This window comes from Mus musculus, chromosome 4 (genome assembly GCF_000001635.26).
Source record: "Mus musculus strain C57BL/6J chromosome 4, GRCm38.p6 C57BL/6J".
Taxonomy (NCBI): domain Eukaryota; kingdom Metazoa; phylum Chordata; class Mammalia; order Rodentia; family Muridae; genus Mus; species Mus musculus.
The window spans coordinates 117,095,152-117,117,794 of NC_000070.6; the positions used below are offsets into that span (position 1 = coordinate 117,095,152).

Below are 22,643 nucleotides of genomic sequence, written 5' to 3' on the forward strand. Positions count from 1 at the left end.
TCAGAGTTTAACAGTCAGGAGCACAGAAATAGCACAGTCACTTGGAAAAGCAACATGTTTCCCAATGTTGTACATAAATTATGTCATCACAAATACAATTATCAGACAGGCTGGGCAATACAGGACTGTTATAGTCCCTTAACTTGACAGACACAACCAGGATAAGGAGTTGAAGGCCAAGCTGAACTACTTAAGACCATGTCTCACAAAAAAAAGTTAAAATAAAAATTTAAAAATACAATACACAAACTGAATGTTAATAAGAACCACAAAGAAAAAAGCAATTATCTGCCAAGGCTTCCAAAAGTTTAGGCTGACTGATTCAAGTTCAGGCTTAAAAGTTATCTGCCAAGACAAAGGGGCCCCAACATGTACAAAGGCAAGAACATGTGAACTTAGGAAATTACTGAGGGCAATTCGGGACTGGAAGGCAACTGAGTGGGTGTGAGGCACTTAGAGGAAAAAAAAAAGCTTTAGTTGGATGGTGCAGGGCTTTGGGCTTTGGTGCAGCCGTGGGATTTGCATTTTAGAGCTGAGTCTGGCCTGCTTGGAAAGAGTGGAAAGGAGGTCCTTAGGGTTGCGCTGGGTCGGGAAGAAAGGGTGGCCCAAAGGGGACCAGCAGACTCCCTTTCTCAACATCCTGACTTACACTTGGCCAACGACTAGCGCCTCCAGGATCACCCTCCCTTCTCCTCTCCTTAGGGCCCCGCGGGCGGGCTGGGGAGCCCGGGAGGCGAGGCAAAGGGGTGGCCCTGCCTGGGTGGTCTCCTGCCCCGCCCCCTGCGGCGCCGTTACCTAGCAACGGATCCGGCTGCAAGGCAGCGGGTAATTTGCCGCCCCCTTAGCCAATGGGAGGGCGTCACCCCGGCCCGCTCCTTTTTTTCTGAGCCTCCTGGTGCTTCCCGAGATCCACAGTCGCCACCTTTAGCTGTGAGGTGCTTCGCAGCCAGTCGGGTCCACCCACACGCGGAGCCCTCTTTGGACCACAGCCCACAGATCCAGCGGGGCTTGGGGCCACCACCCCGCACCGCCGCTGCGGGCTGCTCCTGTGCATCTTTACGCGCGCCTCACCCAGGACCGTATGGCCGTTCACGGCAGCTAGGAATCCTCAGGTGAAGCCGGGCGGCACAAGGCGCCAAGCTAGCCTATGGCAGCGCTCAGATAACGCAGGTTGGGGGCGCTCGCGCCCCCCATCCTCACCAGCATGGTTCGGCCACTGTCCCTTGGAGAGCTACCTCCCAGCTACACACCTCCAGCTCGGTCCTCCGCACCTCATGTGAGTAGAGGGGCTGGGTTTGTAACTTAAACGTCGCTTGAACATCTGTAGGGCTAGAAGTCTAGTGTTACTGGATCTGTGTTTGAAGACAAGCGAGAGCCAGCAAGTGATTTGTTAGTTTATTTCCTATTATCTGGTCAGTGAAAATAGTTATGTCTGTGGGTTCACCTCTTTGCCTAGCTGACAACGAGTGTGTGTGTTCACGACTCATAACCTTCTAAAAATGGGCATTTTCAGGTGTGCTTATGGAGAAGGCACAGGGAAAGAGAGTTAAATCTTCCACATTTGAAACCTTTATCTGTAGCTGTTTCCTGCCCTGCATCCAGAAGTCAGGAAACTGGGACTTGACCGGGAGAAAAGGGAAAGCTCCTCCATTGTTGTGCTGACAGCTGGCTGACCTCCTCCTCTCTCTATCCCAGATCCTAGCTGGGAGCCTGCAGGCTCCTCTCTGGCTTCGAGCTTACTTCCAAGGTCTACTCTTCTCCCTGGGGTGCAGGATCCAGAAACACTGCGGCAAAGTGCTCTTCCTGGGACTGGTGGCCTTTGGGGCTCTGGCACTGGGTCTCCGAGTGGCTGTAATTGAGACAGACCTAGAACAGCTCTGGGTAGAAGGTGAGTTACTGGAGCTGGCCGTAGCTGCTTTGGTCAAGGATCGAGAGGGCCATCTCCTGTTCAGAGCCTGTGTATCTGGGTGTGTTGCAGAAAGCCTACCTCTCTCCCAATCTCCCTCAGTGCTGTGGATGAAGCCCAGGGCATTGTGCAAGCTAGGCAAGTCTTTACCATCAACTGTCTCACACCTATCTCTCTCACCCATAAATGGACAACTCTAGATGGTAGCCTCTTATGAATAAGCTTGTGGAATATTCATCTTTGATTATGTGTCTGCTTATTTAGCGTTTATAGCTAGGTTTCTTTTAACTGTACATCAGAGTTTACAAATGGAACAAGATGTATTTTTCAATAGCCAAAGGAAGTAAAATGTGTGTGGGGGTAAGTTCTAAACAAAACAAAGCCAAGTGGTATTGTGTTGTATAAGAGAAGGCAGGGAGAGACGGCTCTGACCTGCAAACTCAGATTAGCACTGTGATTCTAACTACTCAAGGGGCTGAGGCAAGAGAAATACTTTCAGTCTAAGAATTTAACAATAGCCTGTGTCAGAGAGAGAGAGAGAGAGAGGGACAGACGGACAGATGGAAGAGAGGGAGGGAGGGAGGGAGGAAGGAAGGAAGGAAGGAAGGAAGGAAGGAAGGAAGGAAGGAAGGAAGATCAGTGGGATGTAGCTGGGTGGCATGGCAGACTGCCTGTCGAGCATGCTGTGGTGGGGGAGAGAGATGGAGGAGGAGCAAGAAGAAAAAGAAAAGTTAGTGCTTGGTGGCAGCAGTGGTGGTGCACAGCTTTAATGTTTAACCTCAGTGCTTGGGATCTGGAGGCAGGTGGGGCCAGCCTGGTCTACAGAGAATTCCAGGATCTGGAGGCAGGTGGGGCCAGCCTGGTCTACAGAGAATTCCAGGACAGCCAGAGCTGCATGAAAATACTCTCTCTCGAAAAACCAAAAAGAAAGATTGGAAGGAAGGAAGGGGGAAAGGGGAAAACAAGAAATAATAAGAAAAGAATTGTTAGGTGTAAAAGAAAAGAAAACCTTGAACGAGCCATCTGACCAGGCTTCTGAGTAGACACCCAGGGACCTGCAGCCATTTAATGAAGAATGAGCATAGACTTTGAGGCAAAAGTCAGGGTCAAATGAGACCAAATCCTCACGTCCTAGTGGAAGGATTACACAACTCATAATTTCAGCATGCCTCTCTTCTTTCCTGGTGCCTGGTTTCATGTGGCTGCTATTTGACAAAGGCAAATTCAACTGTGTTCTTCCCTGGGAAATCTGCATTTGTGGGCTCCCCAGACCTCCCTAGCCCTGGCCCAGACCCAAGGCAGGCCCCAGGTCGCAGCCTCACACCCTGGAGTTATTTCAAATGCTGGCAAGTCCTAGGATACAGAGCAGATGTTTCTTGGAGCCTTCCTACATCATAGGCTCCCACACCCCATCTCCACCCTACCCCCAGCCCTCTGCAGACTCTTAGCGTTCACACTCTTAAGACAGCCCTAGGGTCCAGAGCAGATGTTTCTCCCTGCCTGCCAGTCTGCCCCCAGCATCAGGACACACATGTGCGCACACGCATATATGCATGCCCCCACACAAACCACTGCTGCTTGGGTGGTCCCAAATAACTTCTGAATATCCTGCCACAATAGAGTGAGTCTCCCTCCCAGGCCCTGCCTTTCCTCTCTCTGCATTCCCCGGATCTTCCCCAATTAAACACTGCTTGGATGTCTACATTTGCTCATCCCTCTCCGGCCCCCCTGGCTAGTCCCTGCAGTTATGAGAAATGTATTATAAGAGGGTAGCAGTTGGTCTCTTTGAGATAGGAATTCCCTGTGTCACCTCAGCGACCTTGACCTTGGGTCCTCCTGCAGTGGACCCCTTTGTGTTGAGATTAGTAAGACCACAGTCTCACTGGTCTTTTCTCTATAGCTGAGGAGTTAGTTGATGGAGTTGAGAGCTGAAGAGACATTTTTGCTTCCTGTTTTGCTAGGACTGGAAGTGGAAGAAGCAAGACCCTCAGTTAGCAGAGTTTCAAATAGAGGTCAAGACTCTCCTTGGCTGTAAATGTGGTGTGTTTTCCTTTCCTTTTTTGTTTTTGTTTTTTGTTTTCTGTTGTTGTTGTTGTTGTTGTTGTAGGTTAGGGACCAAACACCAATACCCTGATCAACTTAAAACTAAGAAACTTGCTGGGCAGTGGTGGAGTGCACCTAGGAGGCAGAGGCCAGAGGATCTCTGAGCTTGAGGCCAGCTTGGTCTTAAGAGTTTCAGCTGGTGGTGGCGCACGCCTTTAATCCCAGCACTCGGGAGGCAGAGGCAGGTGGATTTCTGAGTTTGAGGCCAGCCTGGTCTACAAAATGAGTTCCAGGACAGCCAGGGCTATACAGAGAAACCCTGTCTCAGAAAAAGAAAAAAAAAAAAAAAGAGTGAGTTTCAGAGCAGGCAGAAACCCCTGTCTCAAATAAAAAATAAAAAAATTTAAAAAAAGGAGGTGGAGCCTCAAAAGTAAATAGTTATTAGGCCGGAAGTGTCTCAGTGAGTAAAGCACTTCCGGTGCACACGGAACCTGAGTTTGGATCCCCAGCATCTGTGTAAAAGTCAGGTACAGCAGCGCACACCTGTAACCCCAGCACTGGGCGAGTGTGGCAGGGGCATTCTGAGATTGGCAGCTCATCTGACAGAACCCATGGGCTCCAGCTCAGGCAGAAACCTTGTCTCCAAAACAGAAGGTGGAGGGACTGCAAAGATGCCTTAGTAGTTAGGAGCACTTGCTGTGCAGTTCCGAGGACCAGAGTTCAGATCCCAATGCCCCTGTGATAAACTGAGTATCACACATACACACACACACACACACACACACACACACACACATACACGGCATCAAAGGAGTGTAAGCAGGAGGATCTCTGGGATTTGTTGGCTTCAGGCCTAGCTGAGAAAACGTAAAACCCAGCTTCAAAGAGGCAGAGGACACCTTCTTTGATGGACACAGGCATGCGCACCTGCACACACACAGATAGGTCTGTGAGTTACAATGCTATCATGTACCCTGACTTGAAGGTAAGGCGCAGACAGCTGTTTGATGTGGAAGGCAGGGGATCAGCACCCACCTATTGGTGGAGCCTGCAGCTGCCCCATGCTCAGTCCCCAGGAGCTAGTAGTCTCAGGAGCTCATCTCGGTTCCTGTCTTTAGAGTCTCTCACAGCCAGCCCGCCCTTCCACCCTGTGGTGGTGCCATTGTTAAGGTGATCTCAATCTTCCACGAACACTGTAATTATACATTGGAGTCCTTGCAGCCACATGAAAGAGAAAGAAAGGGGGTTCATAGAGCAGGAAGGAAGAGGCTGGGGTTTTATTCTTGTAACAGGAGATTTGGCAATAGAGAATTCTGGGGTGATTAGTCTGTCAGACAAAGGACATTAGCCAGGACCCATGTTCTCTCTTCTCTCTTCTGTCCTCAGCACATGAGACTTATCCCAGTGGGCTGCAGAGCGAGTTCAAGACCAGTCTTGAGAACTTATTGCAATGGTGTCTCAACACTAAAGCGCTAGGGCCAGGGCGGGATGCTCAGTGGGTCAGTGCTTGCTGCACAAGCTTGTGGGCTGCACTGTGAATTCCCAACACCCACGCAGAGGCTGTGGAGCGCACATCTGTAACTCCAGCACAGAGGGAGAGCAGAGCGGACACACGTGGATCCTGCACCTTGCTGGCAAGCCGATATAGCAGAAGGGGCGAGATCCAGGTTCACTGAGAAGACCTGTCTCAAAAAATAGAGTGATGGACACCTGACATCAACCTCTGGCCTTCACACACACACACATACACACACAAGCACACGCACACACGCATGCACATAGACACAGGCATATGCACAGGCAAACACAAACACAGACATATATACATGCACACACACAGACAAGTGCACATGGATTAGCACACATACACAGGCACACACACAGTCACACATACACAAACACACACTGGCACACACACGCACAATTAAAAGTACTTTTTAAAAATCTGTACTGGTAGTGAGCTAAGCTAGCATGCCATGGGCCTACATTCAATACTAAATACAGATGGATAGATGGATGGATAGACAGACCGACGAACAGACAGAATAAAGTTGGGGGGGGGATCGAGAAGCCTTCCAGCCAATTTCCTGTCTGTTCTACTTGTCAAGAATATATTACTGGTAAATTCTTCACTCATCGAAGTGCAGTGTGGTTGTAAGATGGTCCATGGAAAATGTGGACTCACCCGGTGGCGCTAGAGAGGAGTCTCACCGGCCTGTCTGAGGATGGTCAGGGAAGTCAGCTAGCAAAGGGGCTAAGGAAACAATTAGCCTCCACATCGCCCCCTGGGGTACATATAAACCTGGCCAAGTCAGTTCCTGCCTGGAGCCTTCCTGTCCTGTGCTTCCTTCCTGTCAGATCCTGTGAAGGCTCAGACTCTTACGTGAGCCCTGAACACACGCTCTAGGCCCTGGTCTGGCTTCTTCAGCAGAGTTATGGTGCCTCCCTGGCTCACACTTGTGGTTTTCTTATGTGCATGGGTGTTTGTCTGCATGTATGTCTGTGTACCATATGTTTGCCAAGTGCCTGCAGAGGCTAGAAAAAAATAACAGATGCCCTGGAGCTGGTGTTACAGACAGCTGTGGGCCACCATGTAGGTGCCAGTAATCGAACTCGCTCCTCCGAAAGAACAACCAGCTCCTTAGCTGCTGTGCCAACTCTCCGACTAAAGCCCTTTGGTTCTTTCTTAACACGATCAAACCCCCAAACCTTTAATAGTGCATAGCCCTGGATTCTGAACCCCCTTTCCTAATTCATGGGCCAGTTCTTACTGGCTTGTCAGGAAGTGAAAACATCAGGTCGTCTGAGGCTCTGTTCGGAGCCTACAATGATTCCTGTTCCCTCACAGGGCCTGACTTTCTGTCATAGTTCCTAGGCCCTTACAGGCACAATTTTTGGACTGGTGTTTGAAAGCATGGATACTGAAATAATGTACCAAATGACGCTCCATGGGGACCTCTATAAGCCGGCAGTGCTGCCAATTTTAAATTTTTTTATTGATTTAGTAAATAGTAATCCGTTGCTGTCTTATTATTCAAACAGGATCGCCACAGTAGTTCACGTTGGCCTTAAACTCACAACAATCCTACCCCAGCTACTTAAATACTGGCCTCGGCTACATAGAAAGTACTCAGTCCAGCACTGAGGCCAGCCTGGACTACGTGAAACCCCATTGCAAAAAATAAAAAGAAAGCCACAGAAAGCAGAGGTGCGAGAGGACGCAGCTGGTAGAGTGCTTTTCTAGCCTTCGGGAAACCCTGGCTTCAATTCCAGGCACTACACAGAAGCAGGCATGCTTATCTCTGCAGGAGGCAGGGAACTTACCATAGCAAGGTCAGCCTGGGCTACATAAGACCCTCTCTTTAAGAAAGGCGCCTTGGGTTAGGGGGATGTGCCTTAGGGCAGGGCACTTGCCTGTCATGTGCTGTTCCCTCAGAGGTAGCATCTACACTGGTTTAACCAATTATGTCCCTTTTTGTAAAGGAACCTGCCCTCAGCAGATGTCATCATTGTCTGTCCTCCTGCTTTTTCCCAACTGTCCCTTCTCTCTCCTAGTTCCCTCCTTTTTCTGACATGTCATTTCTCTCCTGGCAACTCTTGGCTACAATTCCATATCTTACCTATGGTGCCAGGCAGGTCTTAGGTCTCTTTTTTTTAATGATTTATTTTTATTTTATGTGCATTGGTGTTTGGCCTGCATGTGTGTCTGTGTGAGGGGTCAGATCCCCTGGAACATGAGTTACAGACTGTGAGCTGCCATGTGGGTGCTGGGAATTGAACCTGGGTCCTGTGGAAGAGTAGCCAGTGCTCTAACCACTCAGCCATCTCTCCAGCCCTACCTGCCTTTATCCTAATACTACCAAGGTGGACACTATCTGTTTTTTAGTTTGGTCGTTTGGTTGGTTGGTTTGGTGTTTGAGACAGGGGCTCATTGTATAACCAGGCTGTAGGCCCATGAAATTGAACATTAGCGACCCTCCCTCCCTTGTACGGTGTGTGCTCTCTGCTCTGGTATCGGTCACCAGCCTTGCCAGCTGACATTTAACTTTCTCTGTCCACAGTTTACCCAGAGGATTCTTTAGTCTTCCAGTGTGTTTGAAGTGAACTGTGTTTCTTACTCCAGCCTTCTTATTGTGTCTCTCCCAGTTTCTTCTCCCCCATGCCTCCATGTCCATCCTTACAGGGGGGTTCCTCTCTGCCCTGCCCTCCTTCCTTCTGTGTAGCAGCCATTATTCCCAGCCTGGTGGAAAAAATACTGCAATATAGTCGGAGAGCACTGTGGCAGTACAGGACCATTCCTGGGGGAGGGCAAAGGATTGAACCTGCGTAGAAACCTAAATTGGGACGTTATCAGGGGTTTGAGGAGAGCCTGTGGTCTTGGAAAAGGAATTGGCTACTGGGAATGGTGGCGCACACTTGTAATCCTAGCATTTGGAAAGTAGAGGCAGGAGGATTGTCCTGAGTTTGAGACCATCCTGACTACACAGTGAGTTCTAGATCAGGCAGGACTACCGAGGGAGCAGGAGAGGGGAAGGAGTAGGTGAAGGCGGATCTCACGCCTGGATTCGGGAGGATGACAGAGGCCAACAAGAAAGGCCTCCAGGCAAGAAAAAGCCAGACAGAGTCTGGGAGCAGACCAGAGCCACAATGTCCCTGGTGTGGCTCTTACCCTCCTCCCGATCGTAAGCGGTATCCCCCCCAAAATGTTCCTTCCTAGCCGGATGTGGTGGCTCCTGCCTTTAGTTCCAGCATGTAGAAAGCAGAGGCCTGTGGATCTCTGAGAGTTCAAACAAAATTGAGTTCCAGGAGAGCCAGGGCTGTTAACACAGAGAAGCCCTGTCTCGAAAAGCAAAAAGAACAACAGAAATCCCCATCCTTTCTCGAGTCCCCGTTATACAGTGTGACTCCATGGCTGACAGGGATGCTGGGATTAAGAACTCAGGGCAGGCCTCCTGGCTCTCACCTCAGTGAGGCTGGGGAGGGACCTGGAGCTCCTGAGTCTCCTTGATTTCATCTCTGCCGCATCTTGCCCTGGTGGCAGGAAGCGTCACACTGAAGACCCACCCTCTCCCTTGCGCATGGGCTGCAGGACATCGTCACAGAGTGCAGCCATCACTGCACCAGGCAGTCGGACTAGAATTATCCTGTAGACCTGATTTTCTGTAAACCCTCCCCACAGGCCCCAGGGCCCCTCCTCATCCTGCCCAGCCAAGCAGAGAGGGTCTGAGGGCTGCTGACCTGTGGATGGTTCTGGAACCCTGAAAGCTCAGCTCACACTGATCTTTGCCTTTTGGTGTAGTGGGATGGAGCCCCGGGCCCTGCACATCCTGTGCAAGAGCTCCAGCACTGACTTACACACCTATTCACGTGTGTGTGCAAGCATTTGCGTTGGATCCCAGCCAATGTGGGTCAGTCACGCTTAAAATGTGGGACCACCATAGAGTTCCGTAGCTGTGGCTTCTCCACAGCCCTAAGTGGGGAAGAAGATCGCAGGGGTAGGGGGCAAAGCCACCAAGGAGAAGGCAGAGATGTCTCCACAGCATTTCTTTCCCTCAGGGGTTGGGACCCCATCTCCCAGGCCTCCGGTTTAACCTGGGCCCTTCTCCCAGCCCTTTTCTCTGTGCTCTGGCAGTGGGCAGCAGGGTGAGCCAGGAGCTGCACTACACCAAGGAGAAGCTGGGGGAAGAGGCTGCGTACACCTCCCAGATGTTGATTCAGACTGCGCACCAGGAAGGGGGAAACGTCCTCACCCCCGAGGCACTTGACTTGCACCTCCAGGCGGCGCTCACTGCCAGTAAAGTCCAAGTATCACTCTATGGGAAGTAAGTCCAGGGGAGGCCCCTGGGGAGGGGGCGTTGCCGGGCACTGTGTGAAGGTTCTAGAATGAGGGTCCATCTTCTGCTGATCACCTGTGCCCGGGCCATTACAGATCCTGGGATTTGAACAAGATCTGCTACAAATCAGGGGTTCCCCTTATTGAAAATGGGATGATCGAGCGGGTGAGTACCCCCTAGGCTGTTCCCAGGTGCTGGTGGAGGCATTGTGGGAGGTCTGAGGCTCAGGCGTGGGGGGGTTGGGAGATGACAGAGGGTGTCGTAGAGCAGGACTGATGCGACCCGGGTGTCCCTGGCAGATGATTGAGAAGCTGTTTCCCTGTGTGATCCTCACCCCGCTTGACTGCTTCTGGGAAGGAGCCAAACTCCAAGGGGGCTCTGCCTACTTGCCGTGAGTGCCGCCCCAGCCAGCCGCCCCTTCACCCGTTTCATCTCCTGCCAGGGACTCCCCTGCAGAAAGGGGAGGTGTGGGGGCATGAATGAAAAAAAGGAGATCCTTGCCAAGTTCTGACTGCCTCCCAGGACAGGATCAGAGAGAGCCTGGGCTGCCCAAGGCTTCCCACCTGCCTCCCCTCACCCACGGAGGGAAGGGGACCTGTGTGGCTCAGACAGAACACACAGATCCTCAGGCAAAGATCTGTCTGAGACTTTCCTGCACACATCAGCCAGCTGTCAGCTGACTTTCTGCTTAGACTGAAAAGAAAGCCTGTTAGATGCAGGTGTGTGTCCGGTTACAGGTTAGGACCAAAGGTAGACATTCTGGACCCGTCCACATAGTGGGCACGCCCATCCCAAGTCTTAGTCCCTTTCATGTCCAAAGCTCTCGTGTGCGGGTGCAGCCTAGCAGCTGAGGCGAGCTGAGCCCTGCACACTCTCCTTAGGGAAGGACGACGGATCAGTGTGTAAGAGATTCTCGCAGTGAAGCAGGGCGTATGCAGCAGCAGTCTGTCTGGGGGCAGGCGCTGCGTTTTGACCTTCACTAACCTCAGGCTTTCCCCAGGGGCCGCCCTGATATCCAGTGGACCAACCTGGACCCTCAGCAGCTGCTCGAGGAGCTGGGCCCCTTTGCCTCTCTGGAGGGCTTCCGGGAACTGCTAGATAAGGCACAGGTGGGCCAGGCCTATGTGGGGCGACCCTGTCTGGACCCTGATGACCCCCACTGTCCACCTAGTGCTCCCAACCGGCACAGCAGGCAGGTGGGTTCCTGGACAGGTCTGCCAAGAAAGATGGCTTCCCAGCCTTCTCTCTCACCTGTGTGTTTGTGTGTTCTAAGGGGTGCTCCCGCCACCTCCATTTTCTGAACACACACACACACACACAGTGTTCCATTCTCATTCATTTCTTTCTTTTTTTTTTTTTTTTATTATATTTAAGTACACTGTAGCTGTCCTCAGACACTCCAGAAGAGGGAGTCAGATCTCGTTACGGATGGTTGTGAGCCACCATGTGGTTGCTGGGATTTGAACTCCTGACCTTCAGAAGAGCAGTCGGGTGCTCTTACCCACTGAGCCATCTCACCAGCCCTCTCATTCATTTCTAAAGAACCCTCAAGTGGCACACAAATCACTTTTTTTTTTTAATTAAATGTAGGTGTGCACCTGAATGCAAGTGAGTATAGGCGCCAGAGGAGACCCAAGTGTTGGGTCCCCTGTAAGTGGTATTTCTGACAGTTGTAAGCTGCCTGGCATTGGTGCTGGGGGCCAAGCTCCACTCCCTTGGAAGTGCAGCCTGTGCCCTTCACCACCCACTGAGCGAGCAAGCCATCTCTGCAGCCCCAGCTCCTCTTGTTTTGTTTTTCAGTTCTTGGTTTTGTTCTTTTTCCTTTGTTGTTATGTGGTTGGTGTGTTTGGGGGCTGGGATAAGACAGGGTCTCACTATCCAGCCCTGATTGGCCTGGAACCTGCTGTGTAGACGGCACTGAGCTCACAGAGACTCACCTGCTGCCATCTCCCTAAGTGCTAGGACTAAAGCCTGCATTGCACTTTTAGTTCTGTTTTGTTTTTAAGATTTATTTGTGTGAGTGTGTGTGTGTGAGTGTGTGTGTGTGTGTGTGTGTGTATGTGTGTGTGTGTGTGTGTGTGTGTGTGTGTGTGTGTGTGTGTTTGCTCGCGCCTGTGCATGTGTAAAAAAGAGAGAGACCTATGTGCGCATATGGGTGCCTGTGGATGCCAGAAGAAGGTGTGAGACCTCGCTCAGGCTGCAGATACTTGTGAGCTGTGGTTATGCCTCCTTCCAGCAGCCTGTTTCCAGGCCTGTGATTGTTCCTGTAACCCCTGTGGAATACTAGCTGTTAGGAGAGGAGAGTCAGGTCCACTGAGTTCTGTGTCAGGCATGGGTCTTAGAGGTGCAAGCCCAGACACTTTCTCTACTTGCACTCTCTCTCTCTCTCTCTCTCTCTCTCTCTCTCTCTCTCTCTCTCTCTCTCTGTCTCACACACACACACACACACACACACACACACACACACAGACACGTGTCCTAAGCCCTGAGCTTACATGCTATGTCTCTTCTTTGGTATGTGGTGGGAATGGTAATTGAGTCCAGAGCTGGCTAGGCAAGTGCTCTATCACTGAGCGTTATCCCTGAGCACCTGGAGCTCTGGGTATTTTAAACCTCTCTCTGGTGCTGAGATGGCTCAGCCTTTAAGGTAAAGGCATTTGCCACCAGGTCTAGTGACCAGAGTTTGATTCCCAGGCCAGGGGCCACATGATGGAAAGAGAGAACTATTTCTCAGAAGCTGTGCTTTGACCTCCACATACATGCTATTACATGCTTGCATGTTCACTTACATGCCTACACACACACAAACAATAAGCATAACTTTTAAAATTCTAAAGTTGTGAGCTAGCATGTAGTTGCTGGGACTTGAACTTGGGTCCTCTGAAAGAGCAATCAGTGCTCTTAACCACTGAGCCATCTCTCCAGCCTAATTCTAAAGATAAGCTCCTTTCTGTTCCACTCTAGGCTCCCAATGTGGCTCAGGAGCTGAGTGGGGGCTGCCATGGCTTCTCCCACAAGTTCATGCACTGGCAGGAGGAACTGCTACTAGGGGGCACAGCCAGAGATCTCCAAGGACAGCTGCTGAGGTCGGGCCTCCCCTGGGACTTGGTGAGGGGACTTGGGAATTGACACTGTCAGGCTAAACAGCTCTGGACAGAGCACCCCACAGACCCACACTGAGTGTCCAGGCTCTGACTCCCACTCCCACTCCCCTGACCAGGGCAGAGGCCTTGCAGAGCACCTTCCTGCTCATGAGTCCCCGTCAGCTGTACGAGCACTTCCGGGGCGACTACCAGACACATGACATCGGCTGGAGCGAGGAGCAGGCCAGCATGGTGCTGCAGGCCTGGCAGAGGCGCTTTGTGCAGGTCAGTATGGGCAAGGCCCGAGGAGGGTTCCCGAGGCCACGCCTTCCCCCTGTCCCCTCTCACTCACCCAGTCTCTCCAGCTAGCCCAGGAGGCTCTGCCGGCCAACGCGTCCCAGCAGATCCATGCCTTCTCCTCCACCACCCTGGATGACATCCTGCGCGCGTTCTCTGAAGTCAGCACCACCCGTGTGGTAGGAGGCTATCTGCTTATGGTGGGTCCTGCTTCAAGCAACCTTGCCTCCCCTCCAGCAAGTTTCCCTAGAAATCCCTGTCTGAGATCTCATGTCGTCTCTCCCCACAGCTGGCCTATGCCTGCGTAACAATGCTGCGGTGGGACTGCGCCCAGTCCCAGGGTGCCGTAGGTCTTGCTGGGGTGTTGCTGGTGGCCCTGGCGGTGGCCTCAGGTCTTGGGCTTTGTGCCCTACTTGGCATCACTTTCAATGCTGCCACTACACAGGTAAACCAGAACTGGGGGTAGGGGGCCAGCCTTTGGGGGCCACCTCCAAGCTACACAGTCCCTCCAGATGTTTGATTCCCTGCTCTGCCCCTCCAGGTGCTGCCCTTCTTGGCTCTGGGCATTGGCGTGGATGACATCTTCCTGCTGGCGCATGCCTTCACAAAAGCCCCACCTGACACCCCTCTCCCAGTAAGCACCCATCCACCAGCTTGAACCCATCCAGAATTCATCAAAGTGGTTAAGAGCCTCTTGGTCTGATTAATCGTGTCTGGTTGTAACCTTTCTGAGTTGAGCATTCTCTTCTCCCCGCATGGAAATGGGTGTAATGCTAGTTGTGTCCCAAGGGTTGACGTAAAACCAGTGACGTAATTCAAGACTGGTGCTTAGAACAGCAGATGCCCATTCATGGCACACAACAGATGTTGACTGCTGCGGCCTCAGAATTGCATTTCTGCTGCTGAGTTCCTGAGCCTCCACTCACTCTGCCACAGTCCTCTGTGGCCTGAAGGTCTGTCCCTGCTCTGTCCTGGCAGGAGCGTATGGGTGAGTGTTTGAGGAGCACGGGCACCAGCGTGGCACTCACATCCGTCAACAACATGGTCGCCTTTTTCATGGCTGCCCTGGTTCCCATTCCTGCGCTGCGGGCCTTCTCCCTGCAGGTGAGGCGTCGCGAATGGGCAGGCGGGCTGGGGTGGGCATGGAGCACGGAGCAGGCTTCATCCGGCCTCCTCCGCCACCTCCTGTCTCCCCAGGCAGCCATAGTGGTCGGCTGCAACTTTGCAGCGGTAATGCTCGTCTTCCCTGCCATCCTCAGCCTCGACCTGCGCCGGCGCCACCGCCAACGCCTGGACGTTCTCTGCTGCTTTTCTAGGTACTGTTCCTTCATGCCCGCCCTTTCCCGTCCTCAGCCTCGCCCTAGCCTGTGCCCTGCCCTGCATTCCAGCCTATGACCCATCTGCTCTGTCTGACCCTTCCAGCCCCTGCTCCGCTCAGGTCATTCAGATGCTGCCCCAGGAGCTAGGGGACAGAGCAGTACCAGTGGGCATTGCCCACCTGACTGCCACCGTGCAAGCCTTCACCCACTGCGAAGCCAGCAGCCAGCATGTAGTCACCATTTTGCCTCCTCAAGCCCACCTGCTGTCTCCAGCTTCTGACCCACTGGGCTCCGAACTCTATAGCCCTGGAGGGTCTACACGGGACCTTCTCAGTCAGGAGGAGGGGACAGGGCCACAGGCGGCCTGCAGGCCCCTGCTCTGTGCCCACTGGACTCTCGCCCATTTTGCCCGCTATCAGTTTGCACCTTTACTGCTCCAGACACGAGCCAAGGTTAGTCCAGGTGGGTGGGGCAGGATGGAGGCTCAGTCTGTCTGTTCCAAGAAGGGCAGAGGGCTGGGGGTCAGCCCTGGGCCTCCTGCTTAGTTCTCATTTCTCACAGGCCCTGGTGTTGCTGTTCTTTGGGGCTCTTTTGGGCCTGAGCCTCTATGGAGCCACCTTGGTACAAGATGGGCTGGCCCTGACAGATGTGGTCCCTAGGGGCACCAAGGAACATGCTTTCCTGAGCGCCCAGCTCAGGTACTTCTCCCTGTACGAGGTGGCTCTAGTGACACAGGGTGGCTTTGACTACGCCCACTCCCAACGCGCCCTCTTTGATCTGCACCAGCGCTTCAGCTCCCTCAAGGCTGTGCTGCCCCCACCTGCCACCCAGGCACCCCGCACCTGGCTTCACTACTACCGCAGCTGGCTACAGGGTAAGAGGCCAAGAGACCAACGGGCAGAAATGGCACAGGGCGCCGTGTTTAGAACTGTAGGTGGATCCTGGTCCATCCCGTGTGCCTCCAGGTATCCAGGCTGCATTTGACCAAGACTGGGCTTCTGGGCGCATCACCTGCCACTCTTACCGCAACGGCTCAGAAGATGGCGCCCTGGCCTACAAGCTGCTCATCCAAACCGGGAATGCCCAGGAGCCTCTGGATTTCAGCCAGGTAAAAGGGGAGCTGACTTGGGCAAGGAGCACTGGTGGGCTCCAGACCCCACGGGCCAGGCCTTTAGCCACCTCTGCCTTCACAGCTGACCACAAGGAAACTGGTGGACAAGGAGGGACTCATTCCCCCAGAGCTCTTCTACATGGGGCTAACCGTGTGGGTGAGCAGCGACCCCCTGGGCCTCGCAGCCTCTCAGGCCAACTTCTACCCCCCACCTCCAGAGTGGCTTCACGACAAATATGATACCACCGGGGAGAACCTTCGCAGTGAGTCCCATGGGAGCTCGCCCGGAACCTGGTCCTCAGCCCACACAGGCCCTGACCCTCCAACCCCTCACTGCGCCCACTCCATCTGGTCCCTCTGCTCCTCCATCCTCTCCACAGTCCCGGCAGCCCAGCCCTTGGAGTTTGCCCAGTTCCCCTTCCTGCTGCATGGACTCCAGAAGACTGCAGACTTTGTAGAAGCCATCGAAGGGGCCAGGGCGGCATGCACAGAGGCAGGCCAGGCAGGGGTGCATGCCTACCCCAGTGGCTCCCCCTTCCTCTTCTGGGAGCAGTATCTGGGTCTTCGGCGCTGCTTCCTGCTGGCAGTCTGCATCTTGCTGGTGTGCACCTTCCTCGTCTGTGCCCTGCTTCTACTCAGCCCGTGGACAGCTGGCCTCATAGTGAGTATTGGCAGGGTGGATGGGAGAGTCCCCAGCAGCAACCCACCCTGCCCTGTCTGGACCAGCGCTCCTCCTGCCGGGAGCCCTGGGTAAGCCCTACCCTCCGCAGGTGCTGGTCCTGGCAATGATGACTGTGGAGCTCTTTGGTATCATGGGATTCCTGGGCATCAAACTGAGTGCCATCCCCGTGGTAATCCTCGTGGCCTCTATAGGCATTGGTGTTGAATTCACAGTTCACGTGGCTCTGGTAAGCATAGACCCCAAGAGGAAAGGTCAGGTGATGGGTTTTTAACAACAAACAACAAAATTGGTGAGATCACCTTCTGTGTGCTGGGTGTGGTGGCACAGAGGACCTGGGTTCAAGTCCCAGCACCCACAGGTGGTTCACAACTCTCTTTAACTCAAGATCCAGGGGACCTGCCCCCCCTCTTCTGATCTCTTTGCATTAGGTACACACCTGGTACTCATACATGCATGCATGCATGCAAGCAAAACACATACATAAAATTAATAAATCTAGAAAGAATTATAAAGGGGCCGGAGAGATGGCTCAGTGGTTAAGAGCACTGACTGCTCTTCCAGGGATCCTGAGTTCAATTCCCAGCAACCACATGGTGGCTCACAACCATCTGTAATGGGGTTTGATGTCTTCTTCTGGCGTGTCTGAAGAGAGCAATGGTGGTACACTCATATTGCATAAAATAAATAAATAAATATTAAAAAATAAAAAGAAAGAGGACTTAAACCTAGTACAGTAGAGCCTCGCCTTCATACAGAAGGTCCTGAGTTGAAGCTCCAGTCCTGAAAACGACTATTACAGCAATAGCATCCTAGCCAGGCGTGGACACACACACACACACACACACACGCACGAGCAGTTCCAGTTCATGAGAGGCAGCAGCAGGAACGTCTCAAGTTCAAGTCATTTGGGCTAATCCGAGGCATAGCAAGACTGTCTCAGACCTGGTGTGCAGGGGCAATTCCGTTGACAATATAGCCTTGTTCAGACAAGGTTCCATGCAGCCCAAGCTGACCTCAAGCTCGGTAATTGAGGGTGACCTTTAATATCTTTAAAAAAAAAGATCTATTTATATTTATGTTCACTGATGTTTTTCCTATGTATATCTGTGTGAGAGTATCGGATACCCTGGAACTGGAGCTATAGTCAGGTGTGGGCTGCCATGTGAGTGCTGGGACTTGAACCCAGGTCTTCTAGAAAAACAGCCAATGCTTTTAAACCACTGAGCCATCTTGGTTTAGCCTTGTCCTATCGGTGAGCATTCAACTACTGCAGTATACCAGCCCCAGCTTTTATTACAGCCAGTTATTACAGGTATGCACAACCATGTGGGGCCCAGTTCCTACATCAAGTATTGACTGTATCCCATTTATATGTTTTTTAAATTGTTTTTTAATTTTTATTTTATTTTATTTTATTTATTTATTTATTGGTTTTTCGAGACAGGGTTTCTCTGTATAGCCCTGGCTATCCTGGAACTCACTCTGTAGACCAGGCTGGCCTCAAACTCAGAAATCCGCCTGCCTCTGCCTCCCGAGTGCTGGGATTAAAGGCGTGTACCACCATGCCCGGCTGTTTTTTTTTTTTTTTTTTTTTTTTTAATGTGTATGAGTGTTTTGCCTGTACTTATATATGTGCACTGTGTGTGTGCCTAATGCACAAAGAGACCAGAAGAGGGTGTAGAGTGCCCTGGAACTAGAGTTACAAATGATTGAGAGCCACCATGTGGGTGCTGGAACTTGAACCCAGGTCCTCTGCAAGAGCAACAAGTGCCCTCAGTCACCAGGCTATCTCTCCAGCCTTAATACTTATATCTTAGGTAGTCTAGATGGCCAGGAACTAAATAAATAAGGGCCATATCTATATGAGAAAGAAATGAAGGCCTATCTGGAATAGTTTAAAGACAGAATGAGGGGCTGGAGAGATGGCTTGGAAGTGAAGAGATGGCTGCTCTTCCAGAGGACCTGAGTTCAATTTGAGCACCCACATGGTGGCTCACAACCATCTCTGATGAGATCTGGTGCCCTCTTCTGGTCTGCAGGCAGACCGCTGTCTGCATAATAAATAAGTAAATCTTTTTGTAAAAAAGGGATCAGGACTTGCATGAATAATAATAGCACTGTGGGTATGCAGGAGGGATTCTACTGAAACAAATGCCTGAGAGGCAAAGAAGGCCCAGGGCTCCCCTAGAGCTCCACACTTGGACCAGCTAAAGCACCAGCACACCGCTCTCCACAGTAGCCTTCCTCTCCCGTCCCCACAGCCCCACAGTAACAGTAAGAACAATCTCTGAGCCCGCGGTGATGGCACACGCGGTAGCAGCAGTGCTTTAATGGATGAGTAGTGTACTTCAGCCAAACCTGACCAGACATCATTGACACCAACCTGGGCATTGCTCTGTGTGGCCAGACACATCTCTAGTGTTACCAAAGTGCACTCCACAATGCTTCCAGACCATCCCCATGAAGCTAGGTGGCCTGGCCCTCTGTGGGGGAAGGCCTGGGTGCACCCAGGAATGGAGAAATACCCACGGGGGACACTGGCTGTTTAGCAGAGGAGGAACTCCAGGGCTCTCTTCTCTCCCCAGGGCTTCCTGACCAGCCATGGTAGCCGGAACCTGCGGGCTGCTAGCGCTCTGGAACAGACCTTTGCCCCTGTGACTGATGGAGCTGTCTCCACCTTGCTGGGTCTGCTCATGCTTGCTGGTTCTAACTTTGACTTCATCATAAGGTACAAGAGGGCTCCGGAAGAGGGGACTGCCCACCCTGGCCTCGGGTGACCCCGAGGCCTGGCCACCGACCCTCGCGCTCTCGTGCAGGTATTTCTTTGTGGTGCTGACGGTGCTGACACTCTTGGGCCTGCTCCATGGACTCCTGCTGCTGCCTGTGCTGCTCTCTATCCTAGGCCCCCCGCCACAGGTGACCAAACTCTCCTGTCCTCACCCTAAGGGACAGGGTAGTAAAGCAAGGGAGGGACAGACCCATAACCAAAGGCCCTCAGTGGCTAGCAGAGGGCTCAGCTCTGAAGGGCCCTCCTAAAAGAGGGCTGAAAGAGGCCTCCTCGGATGCTGGGCTCCTGCCCCTCAGCCTTCAGTGGGACTGGCCTTACTTAGCCTTTTAGGACCCAGGGCAGAAGGTGGGTTTGGCAGGCCTTGAAATCTTCATGCTCTGTGAAATCTGACCGGGAGCCTGGCTTGGGACTGGTGTGTCTTTCAGGTGGTGCAGGTATACAAGGAGAGTCCACAGACCCTAAACTCCGCTGCTCCACAGAGAGGTGGGCTCAGGTGGGACAGGCCCCCCACCCTGCCCCAGAGTTTTGCCAGAGTGACTACCTCCATGACTGTGGCCCTCCACCCACCACCTCTGCCTGGAGCATACGTCCACCCAGCCTCCGAGGAGCCCACATAGTCTCCTGCTGCCGCCCCAGCACAACCTCAGTTGTAGAGGACTGGGTCTAGCCACCGAGTGAAAGAGTGTCAGAACCACAGAGACCTGCAGGGCCATACAGAGTCACTGGGACGCAATGGGTGAGGTATGGAGTGCAGGATGGACCCCTGGAGGGCCTTATGCTGCTGTCTGTATCTCCTCCCGACTCCACACACCTAGCTGACACCCAAAAAGAATAGCTACTGCTTGGACAAGAGGCTCCCAGCACATAGGGACTCACGGGAGCTCACGTCTGTATCCAGGTTGGGCCGAGAGGCTCCATTCTGGCTGCAGTGCAGCCCTGTCCTGTTCTGTCCCACACTGTCACCTCAGTAGATGAAGCCTGAGGGTTTCCAGCACATTCTCCCATCCCTGGCCTTTCATTGCTTGATGACTCCTAGGGAGGCCCTCTGTTCCCCTCCCTACCTCCTACCATATAAATTATTTATATGAAGATGTTTATTTTTGTATATAGATGCTATCACTGCTCAAAGTTCTATTTTTAAAGAGTGAAATATATTCTATACAAACTCATCTCAGATGGCTGGAGTTTTTCTTAGATGACTTTTAGGGGAGTGAGCATCAGAGGTGGCTTGTGGGGTGTCAGGGCCTGGACTTGTCTAGTTCTGGGTGGGGACGACCTCAGATGCTGAAGTTTTATCAAAATAATTGGGTCGGCATAAATGCTTAGTATAAGGTGCTATGGGAGCCTCAGGTGACCGTGCAAACATGGCCAAGTCCAAGAAACACCACACACAACCAGTCCTGAAAATGACACAGAAACGCACCAAGAAACCCCTGTCACAAATCTCCCAAGGACACCTACCCCAAGTGCCCGAGGAGCCTGTGCTTTGCCAAGAAGCACAAGAATTCTAGGCCTGAAGAAGACACAGGCAAAGGCAGTGCTTGCGCACGCATCAAAGCCCCTGTGAAGCCCAGGTGCTAAAGACCCCAGCTGCACACTCAGACATCTGCCTTTCATCATGACCCCCCCACACACACTTGGGAAGCATACTCAAAGCTACATGGCTAAGAGTCGTAGGCTCTGCCAACCAAAGCCCAAGGTTCAAACCAAAGCAGAGGCTGCAGCTCCAGGTTGGGCTCCCAGAGGTGCACAGGTCCCTGTAAAGGCTCCATAGAAAAGGCTTCTATCTACCAATGTGAGACAGGTGGACTGGTGTGACACAGCTACACACTGTTTGCAGATGACCAGTGCTCTGTGCTGTTTTTACAAATAAACTAGAAGCAAGGTCTGCTTGTTTGCTTGCTTGTTTGTTTGTTTTTAAAAAGCTTAGTATAGGAAATGTAAACAAAGCCCTTCTTGAAAAAGAAAAGACAAACAGGCGCTGGGCATGGTGGAGTACACCTGTGATCCCAGCACTCGGGAGGCAGAGGCAGGCAGATTTTTGAGTTCGAGGCCAGCCTGGTCTACAGAGTGAGTTCCAGGACAACCAGGGCTACACAGAGAAACCCTGTCTCGAAAAAACAATACATACATACATACATACATACATATATACATACATACATGACAAACAGAAAATATTGCAAACATTAGTGTCCATATGGTATTCCAGTCCTGCCAGCCTCTTTACCTTCCAGCTCCCTGCTCCTTCAGCACATAGGGGAGGGGCAAATTTGAGAAACAGGTACAGGTAGACATGATGAAATAGAAGGTCAGGGAAATGGCCCACTGAGGGCAGAGCCTAAGGAGCTGTTTTAGGAGGCTGTGGAGTGAGGGGCAAGAGTCCAGAATAACTTCCAACATCAGTGTCAGGGGCAGAAAGTTTTCGATGGCCAGTTAACCATGTAGGATATCAGTACACAAGCCAGCGACGTCACCGAGGTAAGGTGCTGATGGTGGAGAGTTGGCCAGCCCCGTTGTGCAGAGCCATGGAAGAAGCTGAACACACCCCTGGGCTACAGTCAGAGCACTCCCAACGGACATTAGACATCCTGGGTTCCAGCCACCGCTTACCAGGAATGATCCCACCCACGTGCACTGCCGCCTCACACCTCCCACACAGAGGCTGGAACACCATAGTCCAACCAAACATTACACACACAAAGCACACTGCAGCTAAACCAATACTAAAATGCCTTAAAATAATTGAGATTATGCCAGGCAGTGGTGGCACACACCTTTAATTCCAGCACTTGGGAGGCAGAGGCAGGTGGATTTCTGAGTTTGAGGCCAGCCTGGCCTACAGAGTGAGTTCCAGGACAGCCAGGGTTATACAGAGAAACCCTGTCTTGAAAAAACCAAAAAGACTAGCTGGCATGGTGAGGAAGACCTGCAATTTCAGCATTTATGTGGTAGGATTAGAGGTTGTCCTCTACTATGTGGGTTTGGGATTAACCTCAGCCACATGAAATGCTGTCTTTTTTTTTAACATTTTATTTGGTGTTTGGGATGGCATACGGTGTACTGGTGTGTGTTGGTGTGCTATGTTTCTAGTGTGAAGGTCAGAGTCAGCTTTCCTACCACATGGGTCCTGTGGATTGAATTCAGGTTATCAGGCTTGGTGGTAGACACCTTGATCTACTGACACCATCTCAGCAACACAAAAATTGTCTTCTAAAAAATGAAAAGCCAGCGGTGGCACCTGCCTTTAATCCCAGCACTTGAGAGGCAGAGGCAGGCACATCTCTGTGAGTTCCAGGCTATTCTGAGCTACAGAGTTTCAGGATAGCCTGAGCTACACAGAGAAACCGGGCTTGAAAAACAATACAACGAATAAATAAATAGGGGATGGAGAGATGGCTCAGAGATTAAGAGCACTGTCTGTTCTTCCAAAGGTCCTGAGTTCAAATCCCAGCAACCACACGGTGGCTCACAACCATCCGTAATATGATCTGATGCCCTCTTCTGGGGTGTCTGAAGACAGCTACAGTGTCTACCAAATAGTAAATCTTTTAAATAAATAAACGAATCTGTATGACAC

At 51.9% G+C, this 22,643-nt stretch overlaps 1 protein-coding gene across 2 annotated transcripts, besides 7 other annotated features; it reads left to right on the top strand.

Moving 5' to 3' along the window:
• Positions 1-1,699: an enhancer, noted in NCBI's record as "Hh enhancer overlapping Ptch2". NCBI's record gives its function as "Hedgehog-responsive enhancer" and the evidence as "EXISTENCE:reporter gene assay evidence [ECO:0000049][PMID:26912062]".
• Positions 1-3,615: a biological region, named in NCBI's record as "Ptch2 Hedgehog-responsive enhancers".
• Positions 540-998: an enhancer, noted in NCBI's record as "highly conserved 459 bp Ptch2(-0.5kb) region". NCBI's record gives its function as "Hh enhancer in CNS" and the evidence as "EXISTENCE:transgenic organism evidence [ECO:0001131][PMID:23900540]".
• Positions 561-1,060: an enhancer, noted in NCBI's record as "Ptch2 peak 2 region based on Gli1 ChIP". NCBI's record gives its function as "Gli1-inducible enhancer" and the evidence as "EXISTENCE:reporter gene assay evidence [ECO:0000049][PMID:17442700]".
• Positions 743-857: a protein binding site, noted in NCBI's record as "region spanning three conserved Gli motifs in Ptch2 peak 2". NCBI's record gives the evidence for it as "EXISTENCE:chromatin immunoprecipitation evidence [ECO:0000226][PMID:17442700]".
• On the top strand, positions 905-20,950 carry Ptch2 (patched 2). Of its 2 annotated transcripts, none has more exons than NM_008958.3 (22): positions 905-1,276; positions 1,696-1,888; positions 9,582-9,771; positions 9,879-9,948; positions 10,083-10,174; positions 10,784-10,979; positions 12,748-12,869; positions 13,004-13,151; positions 13,232-13,363; positions 13,453-13,608; positions 13,705-13,797; positions 14,142-14,267; positions 14,361-14,479; positions 14,586-14,934; positions 15,044-15,356; positions 15,448-15,590; positions 15,676-15,856; positions 15,974-16,254; positions 16,364-16,501; positions 18,861-19,003; positions 19,092-19,191; positions 19,489-20,950. In NM_008958.3, the coding sequence occupies exons 1-22, from the start codon at positions 1,205-1,207 to the stop codon at positions 19,678-19,680; spliced, it is 3,549 nt and encodes a 1,182-aa protein (NP_032984.1). In that variant the 5' UTR covers positions 905-1,204; the 3' UTR covers positions 19,681-20,950. The 2 variants fall into 2 exon arrangements, with proteins under 2 accessions (NP_032984.1, NP_001299832.1); NM_001312903.1 differs by having other exon boundaries at positions 13,009-13,151.
• Positions 3,024-3,615: an enhancer, noted in NCBI's record as "Ptch2 peak 1 region based on Gli1 ChIP". NCBI's record gives its function as "Gli1-inducible enhancer" and the evidence as "EXISTENCE:reporter gene assay evidence [ECO:0000049][PMID:17442700]".
• Positions 3,483-3,494: a protein binding site, noted in NCBI's record as "conserved Gli motif in Ptch2 peak 1". NCBI's record gives the evidence for it as "EXISTENCE:chromatin immunoprecipitation evidence [ECO:0000226][PMID:17442700]".
• Positions 20,951-22,643: the final 1,693 nt, after the last annotated feature.

Bases quoted from the DNA above. Each gene is read 5' to 3' on its own strand.
- Ptch2 (NM_008958.3), top strand. From the start codon at position 1,205: ATGGTTCGGCCACTGTCCCTTGGAGAGCTACCTCCCAGCTACACACCT. The intron at 12,870-13,003 runs GTCGGGCCTCCC...TCCCCTGACCAG, and splicing joins CTCCAAGGACAGCTGCTGAG to GGCAGAGGCCTTGCAGAGCA. The intron at 13,364-13,452 runs GTGGGTCCTGCT...CTCTCCCCACAG, and splicing joins TAGGAGGCTATCTGCTTATG to CTGGCCTATGCCTGCGTAAC.